This window comes from Rhinichthys klamathensis, unplaced genomic scaffold (assembly GCF_029890125.1).
Source record: "Rhinichthys klamathensis goyatoka isolate OS25496 unplaced genomic scaffold, OSU_Roscu_1.1 h1tg000005l_1, whole genome shotgun sequence".
Taxonomy (NCBI): Eukaryota; Metazoa; Chordata; class Actinopteri; order Cypriniformes; family Leuciscidae; genus Rhinichthys; species Rhinichthys klamathensis.
In genome coordinates this window covers 2,842,008-2,866,935 of record NW_026606558.1, presented here as the reverse complement: position 1 = coordinate 2,866,935, position 24,928 = coordinate 2,842,008, and the positions used below count along the sequence as shown (strand labels likewise).

The following is a 24,928-nucleotide window of genomic DNA, read 5'->3' as shown; positions in this document are numbered from 1 at the left end:
TTGCGTTTCTGTGTGTGTGTGTGTGTGGGCTCCCCAGGGCCGAAGGTTGCTGGAAACAACCAACAGACAGACCAATTTATACCTATTTACAGTCACCAGGTAAAGGTTACAATGATACACACATGGCAAAACACAGTCACAGCAGGATGCAATTAACACTCTTTACTCACATCACAACACACAACACACTTTTCATCCCACTAACGCTTGCAAATAAGACAATTATTTGCACACAGCTAGGTGTGAAAGATAGAAGCATGTGACATTCTAACATTTAAAGGGGCAGTTCACATTTTAATTTTAATTCTGTTACCCAATACCCACCCTCATGTCATACCAAACCTGTATGCTCTTATTTTTCTGTGGAATACAAACAAAACAATTAAAGAATCTTCACATAGATCTTCTCCATACAGTATAAGTAAGTTGGCTCTTTTTCCTAACACAAAATCTCATCTGACAAAAAATAAATAAAAATCGTATGGCGTCTCAAGGTTTGGAATACATCAACAAGTTGTACAGACTTTTTTCTATTTCAAATAAATGCTGTTCTTTTGAACTTTTCATTCATAAAAGAATCCTGGAATAAAAATCTATCAAGGTTTCCGCAAAAATATTAAATTTCTGCAAAAATATTAAGCGGCACTGTTTTTAACCTTGATATTAACAATAAAAAAAACTTTCTTGAGCACCAAATCAGCATAAAAGACTAATTTAATACTGAATCCTGAATTAATTTAAATTAATTAACTGAATTAATTAAAACACTGAAGACTGGAGTAATGGCTGCTGAAATAGCTTTGCCATCACAGGAATAAATTACATATTAATATACATGACATTTATATAATAAAAGTATATAATATTTTGTTGCATCCCTTCTTATTTAGAATATTTTTAATTAACTCTTTTCCCACCATTGACGGAATTTTCCGGCTTTCAGTGTTTTCAGTTATACGGTAAGGGCACTATTACGCATCTTCTGAAAGAGTACTGGATCTTCAGATAAAAACACAGACAAGAAGGAAGCAGAAACAAGCGATAAAAGCATTGTTTATGCACGTTGTAGTCTTTGAAAAAAATTAGATTTTCTCAGCTTTTTGTTTAAAATGTTGCTTCTACTTACCCACATTCAAGTGTTGATAAAAAAAGATGCATGAAGTTAGAAAAAAAACTGTTCGTTTTTGTTTTTAAATGCAAAGGCTCGGTTCTTTGTTTTGATATCTTGCATGTTCAGATATTCATACAACAAATTATTCTGGGGGCCATGAAAAGTTTTGTAAAAATCAGCAAAAATGCTGACGGTGGCTTGCAACTTATTTTTTTAAACGCTGGCAGGGAAAGAGTTAAGGACTATGCCACAATCTGATCCAGATACACATTATGTAATTGGACCATAAGTGGAGTTCACATTGCACAGCCATGCTGTAAATCAGCTGACCTCAGATCAGATGAGCAGAACCGCCCCAACTGCCTCCCAAATAAAGCTCTTTTGTGTTGGTGTTGAAGGGGCTGGCCTAGGACCTGCATTATGGCCCAACACAAACACCTTACTAAGACAAAGGCCCTTTGTTTGATCCCCAGCACATGGGTCAGCCAGAACTCCCTACACGGCAAGTACATATGGACCCACCACAGAGAGACCAAAAGAGATGGAGAGGGTGGAAAAAAGAACCGGTGGGAGAACAAGGGGTCACTGAGGGGTTCAGGGAAGCACTTGACATTCCAGCCCCACTGTTTCCCACTCTCCGGCCCAACTTCAGGCATCGACTCTCGAAGAGTAATCTGCTTGGGTGTGTGACTGAGTAAGAAAAAGAGAGACACTTTTTTTTTGCCTGAGCTGAACACTTACTCTCTAGCTGTGTTTTTTACTCACAAGAAGTGAGAATAAAATTACTGCGCAGTATCTTAAGTAGAAACACAGATACATGGCTCTATAAGCCAGGACGTAACAAAAAGTGGGGTTTTATTCCCAAATATTGTGCTATTTTAGTTCTCAATACAGCATCAATACTCTCAGATATTCTCAAACCAAATTAGTGGTTACATTAAATACAATAAATTGACCAGTTTACAATAAAAACCATGGTATAGAAGGATCTGAATGTTGCATGTAGGTTTGATAACTTTGCATAGCACCCAGTAGCATTCACAAATCAGATGCAAAATACATGCTGCCATGGCACAGTATAGAAACAAATATACACTCATTTAAAATAATCTCCACCTCATAAAGAATTGAGGTGTGCATTGTTCAGTCACACTGTGTCTGCGGGCCGAGCCAGAGGGGATCATGCCAGAGTATTACAGTCAAAGCTCTGGGAAATCAACACATGAGAACCGTTTGTTCTCCCTGTGCTCAGTCAACTCCAATCAAATCAGCTAGACACATAAAACTCCCCTCTATTACAGAGGGACAGAGCGTCAGACAGACAGTCAAAATATCACCAACAGAGAGAGAAGCAAAAATGGACGGGGAAACTATCATTTGTATAATTTCACCAGCCTGTATGTTTCATCAGAGGTCCTTCCCTTTTTTATAGTGACTCAGAATTTCCCCAAACACACACACACATTATGGATGCAAGTGTGTGCACTCACAGCCCCACCCAAACCCACTGCACTTGATACATTAAAAATGTAATATATAATCTTCCCTTAGGAGGATTACCCAATGGACAATCAGACGTAAATCTGTAGTTTAAATGGGCTTGCAATCTGCATACTGCACACTATTGCAGTTGCTAATAACCGGGCCAGCAGTACTGCAGTCACAAGCGAGGGTGCTTTGTGTCAATGCTAATTTCCTTTCTTTGCATTAAAATGGGTTTTACCCACCCAAACAGCCCTCTTCAACTTACAGCTGCTATGAAGCTTTGAACAATACAATACATGTGCAGGGAGTTCAGTAAAGGTTCCGGTTAAACACAGTGAGGTCAGAGCATACAGCTACTACACTTAAAAGGCTAAAAAATGAAGCAAAATGCAGAATTTGTATGATTTTGAACCACATTTTACAAATATGTATTTAAGAAATAAATTTCTGCACTTCATAATTTGAAATCATATATTAAGGGATCCACCGATATTAAAATTATCTCCACTAGTGATAAGCAGATAATTATTTTCATGTTATGGCTGATAACCTATTATCAGGTCATTATAAAATATATACTGTATATATATATATGTGTAAAAAAAAAGTATAAAATTACTAAAAAATGTATTTAAATAAAAAGAAAACACTACATTCAGTTATTTTAAATGCTACAGGCAAATTTAGGCAATATTACAAAATGTTCACTATGAAAACCATACATTTTGAGATTTGCCTAAGATTAAATGTATTAAAGGGATAGTTCACTTTGAAATTAATTTTTGATATGTTTTAGCTTACCTCAAGGGCATCCAAGATGTAGGTGTCTTTGTTTCCGCAGTAGTTTCAATTTTGATATTTTTAGGTCAAACCGTTCTTGTCTGTCAATCATATAATGCAGGTCTATGGTCACCACCTCAAAGAGCATGCACAGAGAAGTCCAAATTAAACATGATTTAATGATTTGTAAATGTAAGTACACATTGATGGCCTAAAACACGAAACGAGCGGTTTGTGTGAGAAAACGAACAGTATTTATATCGTTTTTACCTCTTGTAGACCGAAGCGCCCGTGCCCTCAGATCACTTGGACGTGCCTGTGGCTACAAGATGTAAAAACGATATAAATAATGTTCGTTTTCTCACACAAACCGCTCGTTTCGTGTCTTAGGCCATCAATGTGTACTTACATTTACAAATCATTAAATCATGTTTAATTTGGACTCTGTGCATGCTCTTTGAGGTGGTGACCATAGACCTGCATTATATGATTGACAGACAAGAACGGTTTGACCTAAAAATATCAAAATTGAAACTACTACGGAAACAAAGACACCTACATCTTGGATGCCCTTGAGGTAAGCTAAAACATATCAAAAATTAATTTCAAAGTGAACTGTCCCTTTAAATTACGAGTGTAAGTAAGGTAATCCAGGTCATCAGTATCAGCCAAAAATGGCACCGGTATACTGAGTATCCAATCCATACTTGTATATGTATCAACGTGGCCAAGATTTAGTGGAAACTAATATTGTGCACACGATTTACTTAAAACAAGGGAACGAATTAGGCAAACGTGCTGACGTACTAAGCTGTGGGAACCAATTGTTAATTAGTGGCCACGATGTACATATTTTTTACATAAAAGATATTTCACTTTATAAAAAAAAAAAATCTTAGCTCTAGAATTTCGCAATTCAAATTTACAATGCTGTAGAGTTGAAGTCTTTCTTCTAGGGGAAGGTTAAACACACACATTTAAGCTGTGCCATTCTTATAGCAGTATCTTACAGAATTCTTCATCTAAACCTTCATCAGACACCAATCACTCAAATGTCAACCTCTAGACGCTAGAGACATAATGTTTCATGCTCTGCTACTCGAGTGCATGGCCACAGTTTAGCTGCATGGATGTACAGATGGAGTAAAACTGAACAGCTGGGTCCTCTGCTTCAACCCTTCAATTAGCCAGCTACAGGACAGCCCGGCATATTGCATGCTGCAGAGATCACTTTAGAAAAAACAAACATTTTTAATCCTATCCAGTCTATCCATCAGCAGAAGTCCGCTTTTAAAGGATAATATGACGAGTGGCCTTGGATTACAGTTCACAGATTAGACAATAAACCACTTGATGATCAGATGGTAAAATAGTCTAAATAAGGATTTCATTTTTACTACACAGCTAGTTGTCCACGAAAGTAGTAATCCAGTAAATGTTTATCTTATCTGACTCAGAATATTACAGCATCAGTGTTTTTTGGCAAATCCAACATTATAGAATAGAGTTTGTTATTGATATTCTTTCTTATCACCCATAATTAGATTCAGACTGCATTGTCATGTCCCATTCGCTTTCAGTTTCTCTCACTCTATGGATGACGCTTGATTAGTATCAGAGCAGGTTGCAAGAATTTTGACTTTATTTATTTTTTTCACTTCAAATTAACTCGGACCATCTCATGTCTGCAACACCAGCACGGTTCCCTTATTGCATGATGTGTGAATGCAAATGGACTCCATATTCACTTTATAGTCACTTCATAATAATATAGTTTGACAGTTTACTACACACCACCACTATTCAAAAGTTTGGGGACGGTAAAATCTTATGTTTTTGAACATATTTACTAGTTAAAAAACAGTAAGCCTTTGAAATATTATTAAAGATCTGTTTTATATTTTAATATATTTTAAAATGTATTTTTTTTCCTGTGATGGCAAAGCTGCAATTGACAGAATTGACCTTTTCTTTCTGCACTTTCTCCCATTCATAAGTAATATGAGTGCCCCGTCTTTCTATACTTAAAATCTTTGGCGTTATTCAGTAGTCTTCAGTGTAACATGATCCTTCAGAAATCTTCTCATTTGGTGTTCAAGAAAGATTTCCTATTATTATCTATGTTGAAAACAGTTGTGCTGATTAATATTTTAAAATTGTGAATGTGTGATACATTTTTAAGGATTCTTTAATGAATAGATCATTCAAAAGAACAGCATATATTTGAAATAAATTTGATTTATCATATTATAAATGTCTTTACTGTCACTTTTGATCAATGTAAAACATCCTAATTATATATAAAAGTATTAATTTATTTCCAAAAAATCTTACTGACCCCAAACTTTTAAAAGGCAGTGTACAAAATTAGTATTAATATATATATATATTCAACTATAGTCAGTGCAACACCTAGTCTATGTTTAACAGCCTTATAAACAAGAATCAGATCTGGGACCTGACGACATACTGCTTTAATATGGCACAATCGTGCGCACATCATACCATATAACTTTTCGTATATACATTTTATCTGTTTTCTAAAGGCTTTTGATCATCCATGCATGACACGCGTGGGTGAGGAAGTGACATGCACGATGATGACACACACAGCTCCGTCTCCAGGGTCTATAAAACTGTTCTCCATCACCATATACTCTGATTTTCTCTCTCCCCCGAACACACAAAATGCATCTTCAATTGCTTATATTTCATTCCCATAGGACTAGGTGCCAGAAAGATGACCGCAGAACAGAGAAAAAGAGAGAGTGCCATGTGTGTGTGATGTGATCAGATACTGAGAGCTGCCGGCACACACTTAAACACTCCCCTCTCACACTGAACTAATAAAGCAGATGGAAGCACTGTTGACTACACCATAATCACAGGGTTTACCAACATCTCCCCTCCCCATGCTGCGCCCTCTCTCTCTCACCATCTTTCACACATCACCCAGTTCCCTGGTGTACTCTGACATGTTAAGTGCACACCTCCTTGTCTCATCTGCACTTTTCAAGCCATGCAATACAGAATACTGTTTAACTAAAGGCTAGAAACCTAACACACAGTGGAAGTGTTCCGATTAGCTTGTTGCAGTGTAAATGTTGTGGTTCTGTTATGTCTTACTATATGCCTTGACAGTAAGGCCAGACCAAAACCACTGATCTAGATTCAACATAGCTCTGATTTTATCGCATACACATAATAACATTTCCTGAAACATGTCATGACATACACTCACCGGCCACTTTATTAGGTACCCCATGCTAGTAACGGGTTGGACCCCCTTTTGCCTTCAGAACTGCCTCAATTCTTCGTGGCATAGATTCAACAAGGTGCTGGAAGCATTCCTCAGGGAGTTTGGTCCATATTGACATGATGGCATCACACAGTTGCCGCAGATTTGTCGGCTGCACATCCATGATGCGAATCTCCCGTTCCACCACATCCCAAAGATGCTCTATTGGGTTGAGATCTGGTGACTGTGGAGGCCATTTTAGTACAGTGAACTCATTGTCATGTTCAAGAAACCAATTTGAAATGATTAGAGCTTTGTGACATGGTGGAAGTAGCCATCAGAGGATGGGTACATGGTGGCCATAAAGGGATGGACATGGTCAGAAACAATGCTCAGGTAGGCCGTGGCATTTAAACGATGCCCAATTGGCACTAAGGGGCCTAAAGTGTGCCAGGAAAACATCCCCCACACCATTACACCACCACCACCAGCCTGCACAGTGGTAACAAGGCATGATGGTTCCATGTTCTCATTCTGTTTACGCCAAATTCTGACTCTAACATCTGAATGTCTCAACAGAAATCGAGACTCATCAGACCAGGCAACATTTTTCCAGTCTTCAACTGTTCAATTTTGGTGAGCTCTTGCAAATTGTAGCCTCTTTTTCCTATTTGTAGTGGAGATGAGTGGTACCCGGTGGAGTCTTCTGCTGTTGTAGCCCATCCGCCTCAAGGTTGTGCGTGTTGTGGCTTCACAAATGCTTTGCTGCATACCTCGGTTGTAACGAGTGGTTATTTCAGTCACTGTTGCCCTTCTATCAGCTCGAACCAGTCTGGCCATTCTCCTCTGACCTCTGGCATCAACAAGGCATTTCCGCCCACAGAACTGCCGCTCACTGGATGTTTTTTCTTTTTCGGACCATTCTCTGTAAACCCTAGAGATGGTTGTGCGTGAAAATCCCAGTAGATTAGCAGTTTCTGAAATACTCAGACCAGCCCTTCTGGCACCAACAATCATGCCACGTTCAAAGTCACTCAAATCAACTTTCTTCCCCATACTGATGCTCGGTTTGAACTGCAGGAGATTGTCTTGACCATGTCTACATGCCTAAATGCACTGAGTTGCCGCCATGTGATTGGCTGCTTAGAAAGTAAGTGTTAACGAGCAGTTGGACAGGTGTACCTAATAAAGTGGCCGGTGAGTGTATATAGGCTTATATACTTAACCGTTATCTCTAGGGAAGCTTGAAGACATAATAAAATCAGCTCTGCCGACCATATAGAGATCGGCTCTTTCACATTAGAGCAAAAAAAAAATTTATATATCTTAAGAGACATAAGACTGCCACTGGAATTTTAATTAGTTTGTTCTGGATTCTAATAACATAAAAGATTGTAAAATTGCTTTTTATTGTATCCACTTCACAATGAGACAATTACAAGTACATTAACTGCAATACATTATATTAAAGCTGCAATATCCTAAAAAGCATTTCAAGTAAGTGACAGTGGCGGAACATTTAACGGCCTTAAGCTCATCAAAAGCCCTAGAAAAACAACTAATTCATGGTGTATTACAGTAAGAAGCCCAGAGCTGCATACTCCACTCCTTCAGGAGCCAAACCGTTTAACCAGTTCCATCATGAGACACTCTTATTACCCAATTAAGCACATAAGAGCAACAATGAATCCTTAGAGAGGAAAGATTCATCACTCTTTGGATGACTTAGAAATATGCCTGAGGCATTAGCTACAATGGCTTAAAAGCACAGTGGTGAATACTGTCATTAATTTGTTCAGCTGACCAAGTAATTTGAAATTGAAAAAGTATATAATTTTGGTTTCTCCATATCCTCAAACTCAACTTGCAATATGTTGATTTTCATCTTTCTCCCTTTTTGGGAGAAATTGTACAGTCAGATTTATTAGAAATTCTCCATCTGAATAAAAAGATATCATAACACAAACACTATGCTAGACTATATTGAAATATATCAAATCCTACATAAGAGGAATTCATTTTATGCACCCACAAATTTAAATATCTGGGGTATTTGCATTAGCATTTTTCTTCCTCTGCTCGTCAGCTGATTTAGCTTATTTTGCCATTGTCCCAAGCTAAGCATTATATTTATTGAGTAAAACATTCACACACAATATAATGAAAAAAATCGAAGTAGGTGAATGTATCTCTCCCTGAGCACAAGACGCATAAATCCATCCCCTGTTTTTCCTCTCGCCACAGGTTCAAGGCTCTTAACGACGGAGAAAACCGAAACTAGCCGAAGAAAGCCGATCACAGAAAAAGACTCTGCTGGGCGCTGTCCACCACTGAAACCGCCTGAAACCCTCCGATTTACAATTTCACAACATTTCCGAGCTAATTACGTGCATTTTCCATAATAAATGCTTTGGATCGCATTACAAAAACACCGTGATATAATAACATAGCCAGACCAGATAGAATATAGCCTGCAATGGCATTTTCAAAGGGCTACAGATTTCGATTCGACAAAGGCAGGGCTCGTGCACACATTTGAGAATGGATGCGTTTCTTCATCGAAAGCTTTGCACTGAGCAATAAACTGCGCTTGCTACAGCTCGACGTTCAGAAATCTCGCTTGCATCACTTACATTATAACGTCTATTTATCAGTAAGCATACATCATTATTAGCCTATATGAATTCTATAACACACACCATGTTCAGATGGAGACAGTGACTATAAAAAAATAGATTATTCCAAAACGAGTCAAATAGGCTAATTAAAGGAGTTGCATTTCAGATTCGATTCAAATGAGCATATGACATCCAAACCACACGGTAGATGAACAGATCGTTTTCAGTGAGGCGTAAAGAGGACGTCAGTGCATAAAAATGGCCGTGAGGAAGTTGAGCTGGTTGGGTGTCAAACCTTCTTCCCTCAATATGAGCATCAAACCAACACAGACTACAAAAGCATGAAGGCCTGTTCATGTTGCACCAACGCCATGCACACACAGCCGACAGCATTATCTCCAGGCACCATTTGCCATATAAGCTCTGCCTTCACCATTCTCAACCAACAGAAGGCTCTTAACACCCTATTAACTGCATAGTATAAACCGACTGATAGTGGGGGGGTTATATTACTTTTACAAGAGCTAAATAAAATATGCAGAACCTTTTTTAATTGTTTTATTCCTGCTTTTTTGACACAGTACTATAAACACTGGACTATAATAAAATACAACATAACCATATGAATAAATCATTAGCTTATATTTTATTATGTAGTTATTTGTGTGAATGTAAATGGCTTCAAATTTATTTTAGAGCTACTAAGCTTAAAATGCTGTACTCTTAATTGAAAATGAATGGTTGATATGTAAAAGCTTGCAATCAGTACATTACTATTAAGGGGACGCCATTTAAAACTGAAGAAACCAATACTGAAGAACCTATAACTAGCTAAGCAGAAAAGTGTGAATATGGTTATAAAAAATATATGGGTCAAATCAGTAAGGCTATCGGTCTCTACATTATTTAAGGAAAAAAAATTTGAATCTCTAAAGTGATGCTGCAAATCTGAAAACACAACCATTTAATTATATGTCGAGTATACAGTAGCATATATATATATATATATATATATATATATATATATATATATATATATATATATATTTTTCCCTATAAACGTTAATGTATTTGATTGATTTATGACGTTTGTCATATCAACAAATGCACAGGAAGACATCAGAGACATCCGTAAATGCCCACAGGATGAAGTGAAATCGGGGTGGAGTGTGTCAGTGGACGCCAATAGGGCATTAACTAGGGAACACGGTCCCCCAGTTGACTTTCAGCACCATTTTCGTGAACAGCACATCGACGGCGCCTCGTCTTCCCGAACCCACTAATATAGGCTACTACACACTGCGGATCTGCTACACCATATCATCATGTCACTGCTACAATGTATATAACACGCTAGTGGAGAATGAACTCCTTGAAAATATGGCGGACCTAAGAATTCGCCATCAAGCAATAGAGGGTGTGTATGTGTGTGTGGGTGGGTGGTTTTGTGTGTCTCACACAGCGCACACTGACTGATGGATGTCATTTAAAACATGCCACTTACTTCATCTGTTTCACGATGGTACTTTTCCCAGATTCCCCGGCCCCTGTGGAGAAGAGACAGACACAAGGGAATAAGATCGCCTGTCACAATGAAGAGATCCCATACATGTGCATTGATCATCGGATGAGACACTGCGATGTGTAGGATACAGCTAGATTTGAAGGGCTCCACTCCGCATTACCTAGCAGGAGCAATTTCACATCTTTAGCAGCAGTGATTCCGTCTTCTTTAAGGTTTTTCTCGATGGCTTTGCTCCTGTCCAGAGCCGCTCTTTCCTCTGCGCTCAGTGTACATCCCATGGCTAGATGAACCTCGGCTCTTTTTATCTCCAAAATGGTCCGGGTGAGAAATATCCTCGGTGTTTCTTCCTTATTCCTCTCTATGGCTGTCCCTATCCCTCTCTCTCACACACACACACTCTCTCTCTCTCTCTCTCTCGCTCTCTCCCTGTCGGCGACTAGCTAGAGCATTAAATCCCGCAAAAGACAACGTTGGGCTGGAACATAAGTCTCTGGCGCGCGCTCTCGGTCTGTGCAACGGGGTCGTGGTGCTCGGTCCTCGGGCTGGGAGGTCTCTACTGGGCGGCGGCGGCGACTGCTGCGAGCGCTGGCATCGTTAGCGTGCTCACAATGGAGGGTCAGTGTGGAGAGAGAACGCGCTGGGCTCGACGCTCTCAGACAATCTCGCTGACGTCAGGAGCAGAGAAGGAGAGAGACAGAGCGAGCGAGCGCGCGCGCACGAGCGAGCATTCGAATCGCGCACCGCTAACTACAGCTAGATTTATGCCGTTATCTGCAGGCGGAATAAATGCGCTTCTCTTGGTATTTCACGCAACGCGACCGCTGTTAAACGGCGTGTGAGCACGACTATGCGATCAAAGTTGTGTTTCTGTGTGGAGCGGATGATTTAAAGCCGATGAGCGGGCCCTGACCACAGGAAGAATCACAGAAAGGTGTGGCCATTAGCCTAGTGTTGACAACCTGTAACAGCAACTCCAGATGACTAAATCTGATGAGACTGGGAAATTATTATATTGACACGAAATTATAAACAAAATATTGCAATTGAAAATTTCAAAAGGGTCTTAATCTTTTTCAAAGTAGCCTACTTTATTGGCAAGTATGTTTAACAAAGCCAGTAGGCTATAGCCTATGCAAATTATTCAATGGCTTTCAGGAGAGTCGAATAATATAGCCTAATTACAATATTAAACTTTAAATGTAGGCTGAAGGTATTTTTACACACACACACACACACACTGTATATTGGATAATTGACATTTAGCTAAGTAGCCTAATGCTAATTTAGAATTTGCGTTGAGCTACCTAAATACATGTATGAATGTATAGCATGAATGTATATATATATATATACACACACAATATATGAATGTATATATATATACACACAAAAATATACATGTACACATATATATTTGTTTATATATATATATATATATATATATATATATATATATATATAGCCTATAGGCCTATATGTGCAACGCAAATTGTCATGTAACATCACTTACACAGCTAGCTAAATGTAAATTATCCAATGTCAATTATCCAATTATTTAAAAAGTTATATTTGTTGAACAATAATATTATGTTAAACTATAATGAAGTGATATGTGTTCTTAACTTATCATGTTTTAAAGTTACTATGAAATCAAAATTGACAATTAAATATTTTAGGCCTATAAATGTTTGTTTTTTTTGTGCACATAATTATTTTTTTTTATTTTTTTTTATTAATGTGCCCTCGTAATCTCTAATAAAAAAATACATCTCTTCTCTGATGACGTGCACTGCCGCAAGGGCCTAGGGCTATTTGGCAACTTGTCACACATGAACTATATTTTCTTTTCCTATTTGCTGTAGCCTAATGTATAATTATTTTAAAAAATATTTTGTATTATTCTTGTAATATTTATTGTCATGTTTATTATTTGTATGTGACTGGCATTCAATAAAAAAATAAAATAAAATAAAAACTTCTCACATGAGATCTCAGCAGTTAGCAAACAATAACGATTATCCAATCAATTCCCAATAGAGATAATCAAGAAGCTGTTTCACTTGGACATATGCGTAAAAATATGTCTTTTATCGTGACTGTTGTTTTACGGGACATATCCGGAGATGTCCGAGTTTACTACGTCAGAAAATCCATAGGCTACATATGGAGCTGGTTATATGATGCAAACTGCAAAATATTTCGTTTACAAATCATGCACTATGGTATAATGTTTTGAGGTTATAACAAAGTATTGTGCAAGGAACCACGCGAAAATAAGAAAAGGAATAAGCCTAAAGGTTATTGGTGTTTTACTGCATCTAGTGTTCATTTTAGCTAGAAAATGTAGTTAATGGCATCTATAAATGATTGGAGTTTTGGAAAAATGTAGTTTGAGGCACATTTTCCAATGAGCCTATGTTGGTTTGTTAGCCTTTTTTTGGCCTACTGGCCTACTGCTATTTTTACATTTGTCGTTACTAAAACATTTGAAAACCATGTTGAAACCTAATAACCTATGTTTAGTGCCCTGTTTACACCAAATAAGATACATTTTGCTGCATCAGATAAGTGAAGAATGCTGAATACAGGTTTCAACGGAGTCCATAATGTTTTATGACTGCCCAATTTAAACCACATTAGAGAATGGTAAAAGTCTTTTTTCAATAGCTTTGAAGGACCGTCGTGAGACATAATAACCTTTGTGGGACGTGTTGTGAGAAAGCACGTCAAAACATGGGATTTAAACTTTACCGGGTGAAAAAAGAAGACAGGAAATATTAAATAAAGAAACTGGATCTCAGAGTCAGCCAAACCAGATGTGCAGCAGCCTTTTGGATCCCTTTGCTAGAATAACAATATACAATAATGAAATAAACATTCGTTAAAGGCATTAATGAATATTTTCACAGATGCACACAGATAACTCTATGGTGTGCAGGATGTGCAGCTCAAATATGCCAAAGCATGACTGGAAAACCTGCATTTGGTCTTTTAACAATTTGGAGAAATGTGAAATGAGGTTTGAAAGATTCATTTTGAAATTTAATTTCATTCCAAATTCAAGTGGCACAGTATTCCCCTGTTCCAAAACTCCTATCCTACACTAAAACTATGATATAAACCCATGAGCGCGAGTATGGTCTAGAAATGGTCTGTATAATCTAATGAGCATGGAATTGAGTATGGAAGCCCTATTCCAATTTTATTGCCTGCGTATTTCAATTTAACTGCCTCTCAACACTTTCCAGTCCCCTGTTATGGATATGAACTGATTTAATTGTCTGGGTCGATCAATGCTAAATAAAGTATTTTCATTACAAGTCAATTATTCTATTACAGTCAGTTATTATTATTAAAACTGAGGAATTTAAGAAGCAAAATATAAAAACACCAGTTCTCTTTCATAGGTTCACTCAACGCTGCGGAAAGCGCAGTGGGATATCCTCTGGATGTGCCGATTGTCTGAAGCCCTATAGAATCACGCCAATCCATTGGCTGATGGCGCTCGCGCAAAGCTGGCTCCGCCCCGACGCTCTTACGTCGTAGCATGATGTACGCGCGCGCGCCATCTTCTCCTCAGATTTCTCTGCCTTCACGAAGCGGTCACATCTCGCCCTTCGTGCGGTTTTTCTGAGCCCGAATTCTTCAATTCAACTTCAGCTTTCGTCTCGACACTTCAGCGACTGGTATAAGTGGAACTCTGTTCTCCTTACAGTGAAGTGTCATGGATTATCGACGCTGCTCTCCGCCATGCGTTCGTTTCATCTCGAACGACGACCCTCACAGTAAGTGTGTTAAATGTATGGGTTTTTCGCATGCGCGTGAGGCTGTATTAGGATTGTCGAAATGTAAATTTTGTGACAATCTCCTTCTCAAAACCCTCCGCTCTAGACTCGCGGTTTTTGAGAAGGAGACATTCGTTTCCCCCCGTCGCGCTCCCGAGACTGCTGAGGCCTCTCGTGGATCCGCGGCCTGGGGTTCGGATGTTGAGCTCGAGGATATTGAGTATGAGCAGACGGGCCTCGCCCTTTCTCTCCCTCCCTCTCCCGAGCACGCACGCGGCGCGGTTGAATTCGCGCATGATTATTTATGTCCCAGCCCGGGAGCCCGCGAATCGGTTTCTTTCGGTCTGGATGACGTTATTTACACTGCAGCCTCCGACTCCGAGGATTTCGGGCCTGCTCTGGCTGATGACGTTATCCCGCCTAGCGGCCAGGACGCGCGGCCTACTCCGGCCTACACTGAGCTTATTGAGGTGCTGTCGCGCGCTACAGAGAAGCTCTCTATTGACTGGCCTGATGAGCCCCGCGAGTCTCAATCGTCCAAACTCGACGAGAGGTTCCTACGTGGCCCTAATTCTAGGCCAGAACGAAGAAAGCTGCCCTTTTTCAGCGATCTGCATCACGAGATCTCCAGATCCTGGAAGCAGCCATTCTCCGCACGCCTAACTAATGCGGCAGCCGCTGACTTCACCAACCTTGTTGGTTTTGTGGAGCAGGGTTATTCCGCTATTCCAGCGGTCGAGGACACGCTGGCTAACCACCTCGCCCCGTCGTCTGCACCGTCTTGGAAGGCGCGTCCCCTTCTTCCTTCCAAGGCTTGTAGGACTACTTCCCCCCTTATTGGGAAGTCTTACATGGCGGCTGGTCAGGCAGGCATGGCCCTGCATACCATGGCCATCCTTCAAGCCTACCAAGCGGACGTCTTGAAGGACATGGATGAAGGAGAGGGACTGACGCCCGAAGCTGTCAAAGAGCTTCGCAAAGCCACAGATCTGGCCCTAAGAGCCACCAAGCACACTGCTCGGGCTGTAGGTCGCTCTATGGCGGGCTCGGTTGCTGCAGAGCGCCACCTCTGGTTGAATCTCACGGAGATCCGAGACAAGGATAAGAGTTTCCTCCTGGATGCCCCTATCTCCCACTCAGGTCTTTTCGGGGAGGCGGTCAACACGGTGGTTGACAAGTTCCGCGCCGCTAAGTCTCAGTCGGCCGCGTTCAGGCAGTTTATGCCCAGGAGGGTCAGAGGGCCCAGTGACTCCAACCCTCCCCCTTCTCAAACCCGAGAACGCTCTGCTCATAGGGCTGAGTTCCCTACTAGCAGGAGTGACCCGGCTCGCCACCCACCAACTACTGTCTGGGGAGCCCGAGGTCGTCCATTTCCTCGCCAGCGCCCTCACAAGCGCCTTCAGCTGAAGCGGTCCAACAAATCGGCCGCTCCAGCCTCCTCGAGCCGTTCCTGACCCGCAGGGCAGGAAGAGGAGAGCCTCATCAGATCTACGAGGTTGGGACAGACCGCGCAAGCGTTTCTGCCCTCCTCCAGCCGGCTCTCCTCATCCAACCCTGTCACCTTCGCCACCCAGCGTGTTTCGAAGTGCAGGTCCTGTTTCACTCTCTTCACCCAGTCCGGCGCAGGAGGAAGGAGACGCATCTTGCTTTCTCCCCTCGCTCCCGGTGCACGTTACACCCGCCAATCGCTTCCTCAGAGGCACAGTTCTTTTTCCTCTGGAGCAGGCGGACCCAGTTACTTCTATCCAGGTGGTGGTACCCCCCAATACGTGTCAGGACGCCAAGCGCTCTCCTCCACGGTCAACCGCGCCTCCCCATGGAAACCAGCGCGACACCCTACCTCAGGTATGTCCCTTGCACTGCAACACTCCTCTGCCTCTATCACATTTCGTTCAAGAATGGGAGCGTTTACCAGGGGTATCGCCTTGGATCCTTCGCACAGTTCGGCTCGGCTACACGCTTCAGTTTTGTCGCAACCCCCCCTGCTTCAACGGGGTCTTTCCTACTGTAGTCGACAGCGCCGCTCAGGCTTCTGTACTACAGCAGGAGATTTCATCCCTTCTGCTGAAGGGGGCGATAGAAGAGATTCCTTCGGGGGAAGTCGAACAGGGCTTCTACAGCCGTTACTTCCTGGTCCCGAAGAAGGGGGGCGGCCTGCGGCCGATACTAGATCTTCGCCGGTTGAATTTCTCTCTTTACAAAGGAAAATTCAAAATGTTGACGCTGAAGGCCATCATATCTCATATCCGGCGGGGGGACTGGTTCGTGACGGTAGACCTCAAGGATGCTTATTTCCACATCCAGGTCGTACGGCGACACAGGAAGTTCCTCAGGTTCGCCTTTGGAGGGAAAGCGTACCAGTACAGGGTCCTCCCCTTTGGCCTCGCTCTAGCGCCAAGGACGTTCACAAAGTGTATGGATGCTGCTCTGGCCCCGCTGCGGCTCCAGGGCATCCATATACTCAACTACCTGGACGATTGGCTCCTTTTAGCCCACTCCAGAGAGTTGGTGACTCACCACAGGGACATTGTCCTCCGTCATATTCAGTCTCTCGGTTTGAGGCTGAATACGGAGAAGAGCGTTCTTACTCCAGCTCAGAACACGGTTTTCTTGGGGGTATGCATGGACTCCGTTCTTATGCAGGCCCGTTTGGCTCCTGCACGGATTTCCAGTCTGGTGACATGTCTGTCCCGTTTCGCACTAGGCCAGCATGTTTCCGTGAGCACCTGCCGCAGACTTCTGGGCCTTATGGCCGCGGCCTCCCCTGTGCTACCTCTGGGGCTGCTCCACATGAGACCTTTTCTGTGGTGGATGAAGCTCTCAGGGGCTCGGCCCACGGGGCCAGCCTTTCGCCTATTGAAGGTGTCGCGCAGTTGCTTTCGCGCCCTGTCAATCTGGCGGGACCCCCTCTTCCTTCAGAAAGGAGTCGGTATGGGTGCGGTATTCCGTCGCCAGATGGTTACGACGGATGCCTCTCTGACCGGCTGGGGAGCGGTTTTCGAGGGCAGGCCAGCGTGTGGGGTTTGGACTGGCGAGACCCTCTCGTGGCACATAAACAGCTTGGAGCTGAGGGCTGTCTTCCTGGCTCTTTGCCACTTTCTCCCTTTCCTCGAAGGACACCATGTCATTGTCAGAACGGACAATATGGCAGTAGTGTCCCATGTAAACAGACAGGGGGGTTCACGATCGCGTACCCTAGACAGGCATGCGCGTCACCTTCTCCTGTGGTCCCAGGACAAGTTCCTCTCTCTGAGAGCAGTTCATGTCCCAGGGATTCTGAACCTCGCAGCAGATTTTCTGTCGAGGCAGAAGCTCAGGTCTGGGGAATGGATGTTGAACCGCCAGTCGGTGGCCCTGATCTGGGAGGTGTTCGGAAAAGCGGAAGTGGACCTCTTTGCATCTCAGGAGTCGTCCCAATGCCCGCTTTGGTTCTCTCTGAGCCCTCCAGCTCCATTGGGGATAGATGCGTTCGCCCACCCTTGGCCGATGCAGAAACTCTATGCCTTCCCGCCCATCAAGCTGATCCAGGCGGTTCTGTCCAGAGTGAGGGAGAGCGGAGTCCGCCTCCTTCTGGTAGCCCCATTCTGGCCGTCCCAGCCATGGTTTTCGGAGCTGATCCCTCTGTTGGAATCCTCCCCCTGGGAGATACCGGTCAGGGAGGACCTGCTTTCCCAGCTTCAGGGCAGGATATGGCATCCTCGCCCCGACATTTGGAAGCTGTACGTTTGGCCTATCAGAGGCCGTTAGCTTTAAGCTTTGATCTCCCAACCGACGTTCAGGAGACTATTGCGAATGCTAGAGCCCCTTCGACGAGGAGGCTATATTCCTCCAAGTGGAGGGTGTTCGAGGCGTGGTGCTTAGCACATGATAGGAACCCAGTTAGCTGCCCAGTAGGCTCAGTGCTGGAATTCCTGCAGGAAAAGTTTGCTTCCGGAGCGGCCGCTACCACTCTCAGAGTGTATGTCGCAGCTATTGCTGCTCATAGAGAATCGGATGAGATTCCCTTGGGGAAACTGAGGTTAGTTTCGGCCTTCATGCGTGGGGTTAGGCGCCTGAAACCGGCTCGCCCCCCTAGTGTTCCCTCGTGGGACCTGTCAGTCGTCCTGGAGGGTTTGACAGAGGCTCCCTTCGAGCCCTTGGAGTCAGCTCCTGAGCGGATTCTGACTCTTAAGGTTGCTCTTTTGTTAGCTTTATCTTCACTGAAGCGGATAGGGGATTTGCAGGCTCTCTCTATTAGTGAGTCATGCTTGGACTTCGCTCCTGGCCTGGTTAGGGTTACCTTGAGGCCGAGGTCGGGGTATGTACCCAAGGTTCTTTCCACGGCGTTCCGCTCTCAGGTTGTTAACCTTAATGCTTTCCACCCTCCTCCTTTTGCCTCTGAGGAAGAAAGGAAACTTAACTTGCTCTGCCCGGTCCGTTCTTTGAAGTTGTATGTAGATCGCTCAAGCGGTTGGAGGAAATCAAACCAGCTCTTGGTATGTTTTGGTGCTGGCCGCCGCGGGCTTGCAGCATCAAAGCAGAGGATTTCCCACTGGGTAACGGACGCTATTTCGCTGGCTTATGAGGTGCGTGGTTTGCCTTCACCTCTTAGCATCAGAGCGCATTCCACCAGAAGTGTGGCTTCCTCTCAAGCTCTCTTTAGAGGGGCCCTCTTGGAAGACATTTGTGTGGCGGCAGGTTGGTCCTCTCCGCACACCTTTGTGAGGTTCTATAATTTGGATCTTGACATGACTCCAGGTTCCCAGGTTCTATCTGCTTGAACCTATCATGGTTGTTCTTATTTGGTCTGGTACCGGTTATGGCAGCGCTTAGCTTGGCGAGTTTGGTATTTCGTTCCCACTGCGCTTTCCGCAGCGTTGAGTGAACCTATGAAAGAGAACGTCTCTGGTTACTTACGTAACCTATGTTCTCTGAATAGGGAACGAGACGCTGCGTTCGCTGCCAAGCTCCTCGCGCTGCCGACAGTTTTTCTTTTCGGCAGAGAAATCTGAGGAGAAGATGGCGCGCGCGCGTACATCATGCTACGACGTAAGAGCGTCGGGGCGGAGCCAGCTTTGCGCGAGCGCCATCAGCCAATGGATTGGCGTGATTCTATAGGGCTTCAGACAATCGGCACATCCAGAGGATATCCCACTGCGCTTTCCGCAGCGTCTCGTTCCCTATTCAGAGAACATAGGTTACGTAAGTAACCAGAGACGTTTCAATTATAAGCATTTCAATTGGCTTGAATCGACCCATTGAACTGGAGAGGGGTGTCTATTCACACATTACACGCAAACTCAGTGGTGTGATAGTGTCAGTATTGACAGTAATTTGCTATTATGATTTGGTGATATCACACTGCAAAAAAAAAAAAATTTCTAAAGGATCATCTTTAAAATAAAAATGTATCTGCCACTATGGCTAATAGCAACCATTCAGATGCTTTGCATTAATATTCTATTATTGACAATTAGGCAGTGAAGCTTTATTGATTTGATTTGATTTGAAAAGGAAAGGAAAGGAAGGGAGGAGAGAGAGACTAAAAAGGATAAGACTAAAGTGGGTCGATTTACAATCCCTCTTCTTAATGAATTGGAAATCATAGTTTTCTTAAAACCAGTGTATCTATTCTGGCATTTATGCTATAGGTAATGTCTGAATCTGAGAGGTGATTGAGGGTCTGACCTCAATCAGGAATACAGTAACAGTGTTTACTCATTTAGCCCGGCTTCCAGATAATAAATATGTACTTGTTTTGTAATGAATTAATTTGCTTATACAACCAAATCAATCAAGAGTTATTTTTTGTAGAAAGAGAATTATCTGTTTGAACTTTATTCTGCTCTTCTAATGATAGCTGCATGAGACATGAAAAAGCAACTGTGTTTAAGATAATGAAGGTCAACAATTTATTAACACATAGGCATACTTAGCATGTGTAATTCTTTTAAGGATTTATAGCACAATTTGTCACTATATGTTAAACTATGACGGTGAATCATGTGTTGAAGTTTGTATCATTGCTCTGTGGGGATGGAGTTTTCATATTCTGTCTTGACAAAACAAAGCCTTGAAGGGAAAATATATCATGTTTTATCTAATTGTGCTTGCAAGGGTTGTTTATTATTATTAGAAGCATGTGACCATGCCAAAGGTGTCAGGGTTCTGAGTTAGAGAGGACCAAAACGCAGAGATGAGCAATGACAAGATTTATTGGCAGGACGGTTGACAAGGCAAACCGTCCAAACCATAATGGCAGGGCACACAATGGAGAAACAGGCTGGTTAGGGGTGAGACCGCACCAGACACTGATGGAGACTATAGCCAGTGAGGGAACCAGAGGCTTGACGTATTGCTCCAGACTAACTCCCTGGCTGGGAGAGTCAAAAACCAGGAACAGGAAGCAGGGCAGGGACCAGCAAGACAAGAGATGAATAAAAACATAAACAAAATAAAAATGGGCAAATAAAACATAAACAAAATAAAAATGGGCAAAAGCCAGTACTAGAGAAAAAAATAAAGAAGTTTGCAGAAGAACTCATCTCCACATTATCCTTTAAAAAACAAGTGAAGAAAGTATTGCTAATAACTAAATACAATTTGGCTAATTTTAGAAACTGTCTAACAACTACAGCAGCAAAATGATATTTAAATTCAATGATTATCCCTCATTTAACATATGACAAGTTGGTCTCGGTACAACTTTGAAGCCCAATCTCTCCTTGTATAAGAAGGCCTACAAAGTGTTAGACAGAAAATCCAATACTTACCACCACTGTGATATTTTGGGCAAATATGATATCCTTAGCTGGAAAAATCTGACAAAATACGCTGACGCCTGTTTGATGTTTAAGATCCTAAATGGAAAAGCTCCTCCACAACTTAGTATTTTTATTAAAAGGTTCAATTCTAACAAATGCAGAGAGGGAACTGTGCAATCCCTTTCAGGTCCACCTCCTTCAGCCAATCATGCTTCTCCGTAAGAGCTTCTCAGTTGTGGAACACACTTCCAAGTGAAATAAGAAACTGTGCCACATATCACTCCTTTACACAATTCTTAAAGCCTGGCTTCTAGAAAATCAGACATGTGATCATTTTTAATCTCTGTAGTTCAATGCTTGTTGTTGTTTCTATTACTGTGTATGTTATTTAACCTGTACTTTTATTATTTAAAGGTTTCAAAAACATCTTGCCAAAGGACTGCAGTTGAAAAATAGCCAGCTGGCTGACACTGGCACATTTACAGAAATATTGATTAATGTGTGTTGTCCTAATAGGCCAAAATAAAGAAATAAAATAAAAATAAAAGTAATAGCCTAAACACAATGAATAATTCAAGAATTTTTTTTTTTTTTTAAGAAAAGGGGAAACTAGAGAGGGGGGGTGAGGGGACAAGAGATAACCAACAAATAAGACTTGGGAGAACTAGAGCAAAAATAAAGACCATGACTTGACTAAAGCAATCAAACAAGGACAGAGAAACCCTAGAAAACCGAAAGGAAATAATACAAGACTAATGCCGCGTTCCAGGCAACCTGTAACCTGTGTTTTTCCAACTCGTAACTGGGAGTACATCGTTCCAGGCGACCTGTAACCCGTGTTTTTCCAACCTTATACCCGTGAAAGTGCACTGGAACGGCAGTCAAACCCGTGACTTCCCATCCGTGAACTCGTACTAGATCGATGTACTCCCAGTTACGAGTTGGAAAAACACGGGTTACGGGTTGCCTGGAACGCGGCATGAGACCCGTAGACACAGGAAAGCTGAAATGCACGCAAAGTATGCAGGCAAAGCATGCATTCAACGAACCACAAAAAGACATGAGGGAAAGGAGCACAATATAAAGGGAGCAGAGCACATGAGGATCAGGTGAACACAATCAAGCAAACGAGGACTATACAAGGGGGGTGTAACGAGGAAAAAAGGGGGCGTGACGAAAAGCCTAGGCCTATATATGTGCCTTTTAGTGTCCATACTATCCATCCTAAACAGTATGTGAGATTAAAATAAGTGTGTCCCAAAGCATATATGTTGAAAAGAGTATCCCAGAAGTCCCCGGATGGCCTATTTCCGGTGGATTTTCGAAGTGTGGATCCGTGCTCACTATAACAGCTAATATTCCCCACAACCCATTGCGCTTTGGAGGATGATCCAGTTCAGAACTACAAACACGAGTAAAAAGTGTTCAGAAAACTAATGTGCGCGACCGATGGTTAGGTAGAGAGGTTTAGATAAAGGGGTTTGAGTGACTAGTAATCAACATTTCAGCTGATAAAAAATATTTATGTAATGTTATCCGTGTTATATTTCATCTGCAACAACAATGTGAACTTTTGCAAAGATCCTTTTGGCCATTAACGCATGAATATGAGGAGAGTTTCAGCATTAAAGACCTGTGACTGGCAGATCAACGTGCTATTGCATTTCTCTCCGATACAGTAGGAAATTAAATTAAATGTGGAGAATTTTATCTTTGACAAGATGATTGACAGGTCAGTTTACGTGAGAATGCGTGTAACTAAGCGACAGAGAGCAAACGTTAAAGACGCTATTTTATGACATGACAGTAGTATGTCCCAAAGCTTGTCTACTCTTCTGCTACACACTCAAAAGTTTGTACTTTTTCTTCACAAAAAGAGTACATAGTTTTAGGGCGTAGTATAAGTAGGCGAATTAAGACGCAGCATGTGTCTTCAGTAAACTCTGTGTCAACTGATTGAACTTCAACTTTGACTCCTGGTCTTCATTGAGCATACTGGTGTCTTTATGTAGTTTTGCAGTTATTCCCCTACAAGACAGAGAAGAGGTGAGAGAGACAGTGGTAGGAGTGATTGAATCTGTGAATCTGGCAGTGGATATCCACCCACGCACCTTTCAGAAGCATTTGCCCAGGCTTGTTTCAGCGTTCGTAAGCATGCACATAACTGCTGACATGCTCAACTTCACTAAACATGTCATGCGACTCATGTAGCTTCTCCTTTGTTTATCTGTTTAGAGATCAAGAAGGGTTGAAAATTTGAACGCTAAGATGATTTTTAGTCTGAGATTGATGTCAATGTGCCATGCAGACACTGACCTGTTATATTGTTTTTGTATCTAAACAAGTCATGAGAAAATATGTAGTGACGGAAGTGAGACAACAGACTAGAATCAGTTCTTATTTCCTATAATCCGTTACCTGAAAGTGAAATCTGTACACATCCTGAAATGAAACTACATGTAGGGCTGTAGTAACAAATGTTCAATAGTATGATATTGATCCAGCTCTAAATAAAATAAAAAAAAAGAAAAAAGCTGCATGCTTCTTGTGCATTTCACACTCCATGAGTTACTTTATTACTCTGTGAAAACAGGACATATATTGATATTTTTATAGCAGCCAAATACTCTTTTACATTAACGATAAACTATGAAAAATACTAAATATTACATCTTTTTGTGGCTATTTGCAGCAAACAATCTGATGCAAGAACATCAAGAGCATCATTATGCATGAATAAGGGTCTACGTGATTGTGAGACTAGTTAAACCACAATGACACTCTGAAGATGATTATGTTATCATACATTAATGCTAATTCTAACTAAAGACCTTTATAAACAGAACTTCTTTCAGTTGTTGTTAGTGATCTTGTTGAAAATTACACAAAAACATTTATTTTGGCTGTTTGCTCAGTTTACTTAACAAAAATGTTTAAATGTTTACATATTTGTTATTTGCACTAAATTTTATTATGTCAAATGAAATCAAATTGCTTGTTTATTCCATCTATTTGCATATTACAGCTCAACTTAAGCATAAACTCACCTCTTCACCATTATAGTAAAAAAAAAAAATCTGAACTTCTATACATTTTTTTAAAGATCACTGAGAACTCATTAAACACAGAAAACGTCTTGGTTACGTATGGTAACCCACGTTCCCTTAAAAAGAGGGAACGGAGACGTTCGTCGGAGGGATCCGACAGAAATGGGATTTTCGCAGAGAGATCAATTTACTTTGAGAGAAACTAAACGGGCCAATGCACATTGGCATGCAATAGTTGTGCCAGCTGCTTCTATCTACCAGTGTGGGTATATGATGAGCAGCAGGTGCAACGCATCTTTGGTTTTCGCTGAGGAGCCGAGCCAGGGACCCAGCCGTCTGCAGCGATGGTACAACAACATGGCGGCGGGACGAACGTCTTCGTTCCCTCTTTCAGGGAACGTGGGTTACCATACGTAAACGAGACGTTCCCTTTCATGTCGGTCACTCCAACGTTCGTCGGAGTGAACCCTTATGCAGGGCACTGGAAGGGCCAGCAACATGGCATGTTGGTAGGGATCAAATTTCTGTCAGATCCCCACCAACACGGCATGTTGTTGGCCCTTCCAGTGCCCTGCATAAGCCTCACTTCTCTCCGT

The 24,928-nt window shown here is 42.0% G+C and overlaps 1 protein-coding gene across 3 annotated transcripts in view; it reads right to left on the bottom strand.

Annotated features, from left to right (window-relative positions):
• Window positions 1–11,572, bottom strand: part of gnao1a (guanine nucleotide binding protein (G protein), alpha activating activity polypeptide O, a) — a 100,379-nt gene extending 88,807 nt beyond the window's left edge. Inside the window, exons 1-2 of one of the 3 annotated variants that reach the window (XM_056255280.1) lie at window positions 10,918–11,572; window positions 10,737–10,779 (exon numbers count right to left, since the gene is read on the bottom strand). In XM_056255280.1, coding sequence (XP_056111255.1) covers window positions 10,737–10,779; window positions 10,918–11,035 — 161 coding nt within the window. In that variant the 5' untranslated portion in view covers window positions 11,036–11,572. The remainder of the gene's footprint in view (window positions 1–10,736; window positions 10,780–10,917) is intronic. The other 2 variants (XM_056255283.1, XM_056255273.1) reach the window with 2 other exon arrangements.
• Window positions 11,573–24,928: the final 13,356 nt, after the last annotated feature.